The sequence below is a fragment of the Hypanus sabinus genome, chromosome 31, assembly GCF_030144855.1.
Source record: "Hypanus sabinus isolate sHypSab1 chromosome 31, sHypSab1.hap1, whole genome shotgun sequence".
Classification (NCBI taxonomy): Eukaryota; Metazoa; Chordata; class Chondrichthyes; order Myliobatiformes; family Dasyatidae; genus Hypanus; species Hypanus sabinus.
In genome coordinates this window covers 10,998,612-11,010,084 of record NC_082736.1, presented here as the reverse complement: position 1 = coordinate 11,010,084, position 11,473 = coordinate 10,998,612, and the positions used below count along the sequence as shown (strand labels likewise).

Sequence of the window (11,473 nt, the reverse complement as noted above, 5' to 3'; positions counted from 1 at the left end):
TTTGTCAAGTGTGATCTGCCCACACAAAACCATGCTGATTGTCCCTAAGCAGGCCATGCCTTTCCAAATGTGCATAAATCCTGTACCTCAATATCCTCCCCAGTAGGTTCTCTGCCACTGAAATGAGGCTGCCTTGCCGATAGATTCCTGGATTTCTGTTATTTCCCTTCTTGAACAAAACTGCAACATTTACGACACTCGAGTCCTGTGGGAACTCACATGTTGTGATCAAGGACACACAGGTCCTTGTCAAATCGCCAGCAATCTGCGCATTTGCTTCTTTCACTATTGCAGGATATATGCCTTCAGGTCCTGGAGTCTTATCCATTTTATTGCTTTTCAGACGTCCCAGCACAACCTCCTCCTTAATCTCAATACGTCTCTGCATATTAGCATGCTCCACTCTGTTTTCATTGACATTCAGTTCCTTTTCCTCAGTAAATATTGACACAACATACTCATTTAGTACCTCAGCCACTTGGTCTGATTTCAACCACATCATTCTTCCTTTAATCTTGAGTTGACCTTTCCATTCTCTGGTTAACTTGGATCTGCTGGTCTTTAAACAGCTCCCGCATGTCAGATGTGGACTTGTCTGACAGTGGCTGCTCCCAATCAATTCCCCGTGGTTTCTGTCTTACTCCGTACTAACCTGCCCTCCTGCAATTCAGTACCTTCATACAAGATCTGATTTTATTCTTCCTCATCACTAAGAAAAAAAATAAGATCCCAGAATATTCACTGACTCTTCACTGTCAGCTGGCCTGGCTCATTTCCCAAAACGAATTCCTCCTGTCTGTTCTCTCCTCTGGTTGGGCTCTGTACATAATGTTTCAAACACTCTTCAGATTCAATGAAGAAATCTTGTGCATCTAAGTATTAAGCAAGTTCCAATCAATTCTAGGGAAGAAAAAGTCCCCGCACTGGTCATTGGGGGCCAGTATGATAATCCTATCAGTGTAACTGTAGATTGCCTCTGTAAATGAGCCTTCCAGTTTGTTGTGACATTCCCAGTGGGGTAACCCCTGCTCTTGTTAAACCCCACTCACATGTAAAACAATGAAACACAGGATTGTTGAGCTGTCAGCCCTGTCTGTTCGACAACATAATACTCCTAATGTTGAAATAAACTAATTTCAGCCTATCGGTCCCAGCATGTTTGTTAGCCTGACATTGGCCCTCGTTCTTTTCAGACTGTCTTGTCATTCATGCATTCTCCCACTTGCTATTCCAGTTGAAACTCTACCAAGTAACACCATCAAACATCCTGGTGAGGATATTGGTTCCCCTCCGATTCAGATGGAAATGGCCTTGTTTGTCCCGGTCTCCCACCTGACTGGAAGGGAGCCCATTGATCCATGAATCTGAAGACCTCCCTCCTACATCAGTTCCTCAGCAACATATTAAACTGCACCGCATGTCACTTCCTCACCACACCAGCACAAGGTTTGACCCACAATTCCGTAATTACAATGCTGGAAGTCCTGCTTTTTAACCTAGTTCCTGAAAACCACTTTGTTGGACCTCATACCTGCTCATTTAAACCCTTTGGTGTAGCACGAAAAACGTCACCGTAAAACATATTGGCTCCCCTCCTCCTTGGACCTGTCTCACCTTTCCTTCGGGACCGCAATGATCCTTGTACGTGAAGCCCCCACCCACCTCGCACCAGCTCCTTAGCCACCACTTCACCTGGGCTTTAGAAGACATCAGAAGTACGGTATATATATCCTTGTGTCTGCCTATGTATCCTGTTCCTTTGTGTGACCGGACTTTCATTTCCCTCGCGACCCAGAGGAATAGTCGTTCTAATGAATTAACCCTCTCATCACTGGAAGTGACTGCACCCTCGGCCACCAACTGCTGTGTGTGAGGGCGCTCGCACTGGTCATGGGGCCGGGGAGGGAGAGACCTCTTGGGTATTTGCGAAATGGAAAAGCACTTCCTATAATTTAAAGCAGGCGAATCAGCAAATTTCCAGAAATCCTCCAGCCTGTATGTTGTGTGTGAGGGAGTTTTTTTTCTGCTGAAGCGCTTTGTGTCGGATAATGGCGGGCGTAATAAAGTGAAGGCGGTGCTAGACGATGAGAGGCCGCTCTCGGCTCTGTCCGTCACTCTGACTGTGTCTCCTCCCCTCCCCGCCTCTGTCTCTCTGCGCGTTTCTCGGGCAGGTAGGGGCGCTGTGTATAAAAGGAGACATCAGCAGTCGGTTTGTCACTGAGCAGCGACCTGAGTGAAGCAGCATCATGTCTGGCAGAGGGAAAGGAGGCAAAGGACTGGGCAAAGGCGGAGCCAAGCGGCACCGTAAAGTGCTCCGTGATAACATCCAGGGCATCACCAAACCGGCCATCCGGCGTCTGGCTCGCCGTGGCGGCGTCAAGCGGATCTCGGGTCTGATCTACGAGGAGACCCGCGGGGTGCTGAAGGTTTTCCTGGAGAATGTGATCCGGGATGCGGTCACCTACACTGAACACGCCAAGCGCAAGACGGTCACTGCCATGGATGTGGTGTACGCTCTGAAACGTCAGGGCCGCACTCTCTATGGCTTCGGCGGCTGAAAAACTCCCACTTCCTCCCGAGAACAACACAAAGGCTCTTCTAAGAGCCACCCACCGCCTCACAGACGGAGCTGTGTCCACAACCTTTTAATTATTTTTTATCGATCCTACTGTATTCATCTATTGACATTTGAAATCGATTTCTCTGTTCCGCTTGAAATTTAGCCGCGATTCTGCTTTGACAGACGGTGATTACCGTAAATGCTGAATGCATTTGTATTGATCTTAATCTTCCCGTCCGTCTGGGTCAGAAATAAGTTCCCTCGTTTAGAGGAACAATTCCGTAATTATGCATTCAAATTTTAACTGAGTGATTTAGATATTAAATGAAACTGAAAATGTATAATCCGTGATAGAATTAATTGTAAATTATAAAAATTTATCATGCACCATTGCTGGGTGCGCTGAAATTGGCGGGCGATTTGAAATTAATCGAGCGCCAATCACAGTGCATTCCGATTGGATGAAGTCCGACCGCCAGTTAACAGTTTCCCATTTTGTCCTAAATTGTTATTCGCCGCCAGCCTGCTTGAAATTAATAAACCAATCGCAGCAAGTGGATACTTTAATAGACAGTCGGTGTTCAGCCAATCATAAGCGATGGGACGGCCCTTCCCAGCGGTATAAAAGCCTGTGCTGGAGCTCGTTTCGTCTAACTTGTTCCTGTATTTCAGTCTGTGTTCTCACTTCCGAAGCAGAATGGCCCGCACCAAGCAGACAGCGCGCAAATCGACTGGCGGAAAAGCTCCTCGCAAACAGTTGGCGACCAAAGCGGCGCGGAAGAGCGCTCCTGCCACCGGCGGAGTGAAGAAGCCTCATCGCTACCGGCCCGGCACCGTGGCTCTGAGGGAGATCCGGCGCTACCAGAAATCCACCGAGCTGCTCATCCGCAAACTTCCCTTCCAGCGCCTGGTCCGGGAGATCGCTCAGGACTTCAAAACCGATCTGCGTTTCCAGAGCTCCGCCGTCATGGCCCTGCAGGAGGCAAGTGAGGCTTACCTGGTCGGGCTCTTTGAGGACACTAATCTGTGCGCCATCCACGCCAAGCGAGTCACCATTATGCCCAAGGACATCCAGTTGGCCCGCCGCATCCGCGGGGAGCGCGCCTAAGACCAGCCTGCACGCCGAACACCAGAAAAGGCTCTTTTAAGAGCCACTACCACGGCAAAGGGAAGGGCTGTAGCTTGCTCATCATTATTGTAGTAGCGATCTGCCCTGCCGATCGATTTTGCACTAATTGACCTCGAGCATCAGTTCTGTGCAGACAGGGTAATTCGGCGAGGGATAGGAAGTAATAGACAATGGACAGTAGGTGCAGGATTAGACCATTCGGCCCTTCTAGCCAGAACCGCCATACGCTGTGATCATGGCTGATCATATACAATCCGTACCCGATTCCTGCCCTCTCCCTTGACCCCGCTATCTTTAAGAGCTCTATCTCACTCTCTCTTGAATGCATCCAGAGATTAACGCGCTTCCCTCCCTGTCAGGGTCTCATCTGGCCCTTCACTTCTCCCACAAACCTGTCATGTACAGCTGGTGCGGCTGTTACCGTTTTGTTTGCTTTGGACATGGGGATACGTTCGTCTCCGCTGTGCTTGGAGTGGAGCATGCCGACGCGAGGGGTATAGTGAGGGATTTCGGGGGGGGCGGTGACTACCAGGAAATAGTGATTTTTTAAATTAGATTTCATTCTCTTGTACATTTTTGTTATTGGTGTTTTGTGTAAATTAACAATGTAGTTTTGTAGCTGGGGCCTGCATGAAGGTCAGTCGGCAATGCCACCGGGTAATTTATCATATATCCTCTCGCTGCAGTCCGTCCCAGAGACGGATCCCTCTCTCAACACGCCCCCTCCCCTCTCGCGTAGGTTTCAGCAGTTCCCAATCAACTCAGCTGAATCTCCGCTGCTGTCAATGTCTCAGTCACTCTCTCCCGGCATCGGAGAAGGAATTGGGCCAAAAACTGCCCACATCCCTTATCTCCCAATCTCAGCTCGGGCATCCGTGTCTCATTTCAGACACTGATTCGGCACGGCCTCACCATATGTCAGGTATCGTCAATCTCCGGTTCTATGTGAGAAATTCCCCCGGAAAGCTCAGTCAGACCCGGGACGGGAATCACAACACTTTGAATCAGCTCTTTTCTGAGATGTGGGTGGCTCTGAGAAGAGCCGTTGGGTTCAGATAGTTACATATGGTGGATTCTCAATTCACTTTTTGACTGCTGTCTTCTTGGGTTTCGCGGATTTCGACTTCGGCTTCTTGGCCGCCTTCGTCTTCGGGGCTGCAGCTTTCTTGGGGCTCTTGGGCTTCGGCGCCGCTTTCTTAGCCGCTGGTTTCTTAGCTGCCGCTTTCTTAGCCGCGGGTTTCTTAGCTGCCGCTTTCTTAGCCGCTGGTTTCTTACCTCCCGCTTTTTTAGCCGCTGGTTTCTTGGCGCCAGGCTTCTTGCTGGGAGATTTCTTGTTTGGAGATTTCTTTGCCGATGGCTTCTTCGCTTTCTTCACCACCTTCACGGCACTTTTCCCTTTACCGGATTTAAAGGATCCCGAAAGACCAGAACCCTTCATCTGAACCAAGGAGCCGCTTTCCACTTTCCTCTTGATGCTCATCTTGATCTGGGGGCGACGTTTCACCACATCGACACCGCTGTCAACCAGAGCCTTCATGATGGCCGCACCGGACATACCCTTCCTATCGTGACAACCCGCCACGATCTTATCGATCTGTTCGCCCAGCGAGGGACCGGTTGGTTTGCTCCGGGCAGCCGCATTCTTCTTGGGAGTCTTCTTTGCGGCGGCGGGTGCGGCTGGAGGAGCCGTTTCGGCGGGTGCTGTCTCGGTCATGTCGGCGACTCTGATAAATCCTTCTCACAATCAGAACTGAATGAGAAATGAAGCGAAAGGCGGCGGCGCAGAGCAATTTAAAGGCAGCGAGCGGACGGGGCGGAGACATCCTGCTTTCTGCTCCAGGCAGCTTCATTTTTCTGTGCTTCTCTCTCCTCAAAAACTCGCCGATTCCAATTCAAATCGGACGCTGCGGAGACTCGGACTAGTCCCTGTCTGTCTCTGAGGCCAGAATGTTCGCTGGAAAGAAGTTTAATCGGGATTAAAGGCAGCGCTTTCTATTTTAACCCGTTTCGTTACTTCATTGCCCGCGTTCTCTCTCCCGATCGTAGACCTGTTCTCTGCTTTTTGGCTGAATTATTTAAACTAATTAAAACTTTGCAGTTAATTCCCTCTTCGAGACCGAGCCGGGGAGTGGGTGCTTCCGTATCAAAAAAACATCTTTTCATTTTCTACAGGAGGCGCTGAGGAATCCTACGATGTGTTCGGACTCACAAACACAGGGACACTGGTCTAAGCCGCCCGCTCCTTTAACTCACTCTCTCTGACACAGTACACACTCAATGCTGGCGGAAATCAGCAAGTCAGGCAGCATCAATGGTGGGAATAAACAGCCATCAAGACTCTGGTGGGAGATGCTGCCTGACTTGCTGGGTTCCCCCAGCATTTTGTCCGCGTTGTTCACGATTCCCAGAATCTCTTGGCGTTCTGCCGATACAATGTTCACATCTGCACCTTCATCGCATTGTACTACTGTCAAAATAAAAAGACAGATTCCTTGTCATGTAACACGGTGGTAAATGATTCTGATACCAAAGAATAAAGAACAACGGACATTGTCCGACCAACATCTCTGTGTAACTGAGAATCTCAGATCCCGGAAACATCCTTGGAAGTCTTCTCTACACTCTCCCCAGTTTAACCACCTTTCCTAAAACGGTGACAAGAGCTGTACACAAAACGATAAGTGTGACCTCCAGTCACTTACACAACTGTAACATAATGTCCCAACTGATATACTCAATCCCCTGACTAATGAAGACCAGCATGTTAAACCCAGTTCTTCACCACCCTGTCTACCAGTGACACCACTTTCAATGAACTGTGTGTGAGAGATTTACCCCTAAATCTCTCCGGCCCAATACACTCCCTAATGACCGACCATTCATAGTGTAAGTTCTACACTGGATTGACTTTGCAATGTGCACTGCATCACATTTATCTGTATTGAAATGCATTTGCCACGCTGTGGCCCTCTTCACTAAATGATCAAGATTGCCAGGTTAAATAAGAAATACTGAATAAACTAAACAGTGTAACAGAAGATCAGGGAGGGATGTGATTCTGAAGGTGAGAATGGGAAACCTGAAACCTGATCCAGTCTTGCCTCTCTTTTACTCTTTAAATGTCTGAAAAAAATCTTGTATTCTCCTTTATACTATTGGCCAGTTACTTTAATAATTCATCTGTTCTCTCCAAATTACAATTTTAGTTACCTTCTGTTCTTTTTAAGTTCCCTAATCCTTTAGCTTCCCACTAACTTTTGTGATATTCTCTGCTCTCTCATGTTATTTTATGCTGCTTTTGTCTTCTATTGTTGGTGATGATTGCCTCATTCTCCCTTTCATATATTGTTCCTGCTGAGGGATGAACTGATCCTGCATCTGCCAAATTACTCCTGGAAACTGAAGCTTTTCATACAAAGGCAATCTGGTTAATGCTGGGGATGTCAATATGCCCGACTGCTGTAAGCCTGTTCCCATTACACCTTTGTGTGATTTACCAACATGTCTGCTCCACAATATCTCAGCCTATTGGGAGGCCAGCAGTGTAATCCCATCAAAATCACCATTCATCATTTTATTTGAATCCTTTACTTAGAAAATCTCATCAAATCCGTCACATTACTGCAGTGTTGGTCTCCTTCATCAAACATGCAGCATCCCCCCACCAGTCAGGTAGCCTTTAAATGTTTCCCCTACACCTTAAACAATTGTCCTATAAATTTATACTTCCCTACCCTGACACAAACAGTTATCGCGTACTGATTTTGTAAAGCTTTGGATGGTCACTGGTCAGCTCCTTAATCTCTCAGTTGAGAAAGATAGTCCCAGTCTGTCCAAACTTCTGCAAATAATTCAAATCCTCCAGTGTCAGTAACACCCTCCTCAAACCTCCCTCCACACTTTCCAGCTTCATGACATCCTTCCTGTAGCTGGGTGACTAGAACTGTGCACATTACAGTGCAATCTCACTTCGACGATTACAGTTGTCATATGACATCCCAAATCCTGTAACTCATTTCCCTGACCAATGAAGACAAATAGGGCAAACATCATCTTCACCATCCTGACTACCTGTGTTGTCACTTTCAGTGAATGATGTTCCTGTATTCCATGGACACTCTGTCTGCAATACTCTCCAAGGAACAGAATTTACTGTGCAGGTCCTTCCCTTGGACTTCTCAAAATGCAAGAGTTCATACTTGTCCACATCAACATCCATCTGCCATTCTTTGGCCAACTTCCCCAGTTCGTCCCCATCCCATTCGGGATCCCACTCTACCAACAGCATCGCTGTCATCTGCAAACTCACTAATCACGTTCACAACAATGTCAGAGAAAGTGTTCACATCGATGACAAATGACAGTACCAGAACCGATCCCTGTGAACGTCACTGGTCAGAGGCCTCCAACCTGAATGATAAGCTGACACAACCACCCTCTGTCACCTTCTATCAACCCAATTTTGTGACGCTGATATTAGGCAGTATCTTGTCTGGCATCCTTTCTGCTTCAAATGAGTAATACAGAAGAAGTAAGGAATAAAGAAAAACTTATCTTTCTTGCCTACACCTCTCAGATGTGCCAAAGCCTCATCTCCCCACTCCAATTTTGGCCCACTCATACAATGACTGCTCTCTTTAAATCTAACTTCTTTTTATTGGATCTTGATAAGTGCCTAAATATGCACAATCAAACGATTCCCTTGGAACGATAACATGCAAAATATGCCAACTGCCCATGTTCACTTCATTTAAACTCCCTCTCTGTCTACATAATCATATGACTGTTTGTGACTGTGGTGCACAAAATTGTGAACTGCAGGAAACCAAAGAACATGCCTGCACTGTTTGACAAGACCAGACATGATAAAACAAACAAAACACTGTATAACAAACACTAGAATCCCCTAACTGAGAGGAGTGGAGACGCTGGATGACCATAAAGATTTAACGTGGAGCAAGGTAAGTGTTTATAAAATCAGGGAAGTGGGATCAACATACAAGAAGAGGCTGATGGCAGATCAGCCTTTATATGGAATTGTGGGTGAGGGACTAAGAGAGAACACACTGGAGGGTTTATCCAGTGTGAATAGAGCTCAGGATAAGAGAGGTGCATTCACCAATGGAGTTGTGCTACTGGCCTCCCAAATGCCAGCAGGAGGTAAAGAAACTGAAATGTAGCAGGGCATGAAAGATGTAAAAGCAACAGGGTCGTTGCAGTGGGTGAATAATTTCCCCAGTTGACTGGGACTCCCTTAGACTCAGGGGTTTAGATATCATTGTGTATGTTAGAAGAATACTGGGATGTTTCTTAACATAGAAGTGGGTAGTCTAACCAGGGAAGTGGGTTACAGAAGGCATTGTATTGGAAAATGAGCCTGGCAACAGATAGAAATTTCATTCTGAGAGCAGTAAGTAAGCACAGGACTCGTCATAGAGGTAATGTGGTTAATCGGTATATAACTAAGGGAAACTGTGTTGGACAGGAACTGAGGTGAGGGGAATGGGTGCAGCTGTGTTTTGTCCATCCACATTTGACATGTGACTAGTGGTTAAAGGTCAGAATTCAGACTGTTTCTATGTGGAAGAAAGACAAGGTTGGTAAAGTCTGGCACAGGGGTAGGAGATGTTATGAATTCAATCTGATAGAAAATGAAAGATAAGGAATGTTTCAGATGTATAAATTGGAGAAGGCCTCTGGCAATATGAAGCAAGCAAGAGAGAAGTTAAACAGAGAATCAGACGTGTCAAACGGGGACAGGAAATAACTTTGGGGAGAAGGGGCACTATGGAGAGGGTACAACAAAACAAGGACAAAGGAGAAAGTTTACTTCTGAAGTGGGTGAGGGACTAAACCACTACTTCATATTAGTATTCATCAATGTGGTCCTGGAGGATAGTGAGATCAGAGAAGGGAATGCTGAAATTCCAGGGCATGTTGTTCCTCCGGCAACAGAGTCAACCCAGGAAATTATGAAATGGTGAGACCTGGATCAATGCCAGGGGAATTGTTCAAGAATATTATTAGACATAGCATCTCTCATAAAAGTTAGGACTACAATAGGAGAAGATCAGGATTTGGAAGGAAAATCCCCTGAGATTCTCTCGGTACATTCAGAGGAAAAGGGAATTTGGACAGAATTGATCCACTTGGAGATGAGGATGGCCATCTGTGTGTGGAACTGAAGGATATGGGAGAGGCTTTCCATGAATATTTTTGACAGTTATATCACCATTGAGAAAATTATGGAAAGTGATGGAGTTACGGAAATGGCATGAATCAGATGTGATATCTTCGACCACATTCAAGTTAGCAGGGATCTATATTGGAGGCCATAAGATGCTTTAAGGTTGTTAAACCTACCGGGCCTTTCAGGTACATTCTTGTATTTTGTGAGAAGTTAGAGAATACACTGTAGAGGCCACGGGAGAGATTGTTGCTTCACCACAGGCATCAGTTGAGGTTAGACATGATTGGAGAGTGACTAACGTGGAATTTGCAGTTTTGAGGCCAAGTCTGTGGATGAATCAAAAATAGACAGAGAGGCAGGCAGTGTTATGGATGCAGGGAGTCTGCAGTAGCACTTGGACAGATTTAGAGAATGGACAGAGAAGTTCCAGACAATATACAGTGTAAGGAAGTGTGTGGTCATGAACACTGGGAGGAGGAATAAAGGCATAGACTCCATCTAATCAGGGAAAGAACAGAAATCAGATATGTAAAGGGACTTTGCGGCTCCTAATGCAGGATTCCCTAAAGGTTAATGTGCACATTTAGATGCTAGTAAGGAAGGCAAATGCAATATTTGCATTCATTCCAAAAGAACTAGAATATAAAAGCTGAAGCTTTAGCCAGAACTTATTTGGAGTATCATGAGCAGGTTTGGGTCACTTTTCTAAGAAAGGCTGTGCTGACATTGCAGAGTTTACAGGGGAAATTCACGAGAATGATCCCAAGTCTGAAACAGTTAGGATATAACGATCATTTGAAGATCTGGGCCTGTAGTCACTGGAGTCTAGAAGAATGAGGGAGCATCATATAGAAACATATTGAATGTTGAAAGGCGTAGGTAGCGTTGATATGAGATGATGTTTCCAATAATAGAAGAGTCTAGAACCAGACTACACCCTCAATACAAAGATGCCCTTCTAGAATAGAGATGAGTAATTTCTGTATTCAGAAGGTGATCAATCGATACATTTCATTGGCACAGGCGGCCATGAAGGCAGTCAGTAGGTCTATTTAAAACAGAGGTTAGGATGATTTAATTATTATTAAGGGCATCAAAGTTTAAGGGGAAAAGGGCAGAGAATGGTGTTGGGATGAATAATAAATCAGGCATGATGGAATGATGGAACAGACTGGATGAGCCAAAAGACCCAATCCTGCTCCAATAACTTAAGGTCTTTTGTTTTAATGCAGTGCCAGGAAACTAGTCAGGAAACTACTGGCCCATCAGTCTGATATCAGTGTTGGGTAATTTATTGGAGGAGGTTTTGAGAAACAGGATCTACCAACATTTGGTCTGATTCAAGACAGACAGCACAGTTGTGTGCAAGGGAAATCATGTCGGACAATTATCTTGCAGCTCTTTGAGGAGTTTCACAAGTGCGTAGATGAGGTTAGTTGTGGATGTTGTCTAAATGGACGGGAGACAGGCCTTTGACTCTGGTCTGGGAGGTTAGATCTGAGAGATGGAATCCACGGGAGATAGTTGATTGGTTTCATAATTGCCTCAGTGACAGGAAGCAGAGGCTGACGGTTGAGGGCTGTGCCTCAAACTG

General features: G+C 46.1%; 2 protein-coding genes across 2 annotated transcripts; one reads left to right on the top strand and one right to left on the bottom strand.

The window, feature by feature from the left end:
* The first annotated feature begins 2,648 nt into the window (after positions 1–2,648).
* On the top strand, positions 2,649–4,539 carry LOC132383872 (histone H3). The gene has a single exon (XM_059955071.1). It carries the CDS (start codon positions 3,258–3,260, stop codon positions 3,666–3,668), a length of 411 nt encoding a protein of 136 aa, XP_059811054.1. The 5' UTR covers positions 2,649–3,257; the 3' UTR covers positions 3,669–4,539.
* Positions 4,540–4,673: 134 nt separating this feature from the next.
* Positions 4,674–5,403, bottom strand: LOC132383855 (histone H1-like). Its single transcript, XM_059955053.1, has one exon. It carries the CDS (start codon positions 5,401–5,403, stop codon positions 4,771–4,773), a length of 633 nt encoding a protein of 210 aa, XP_059811036.1. The 3' UTR covers positions 4,674–4,770.
* Between the last annotated feature and the right edge of the window lie 6,070 nt (positions 5,404–11,473).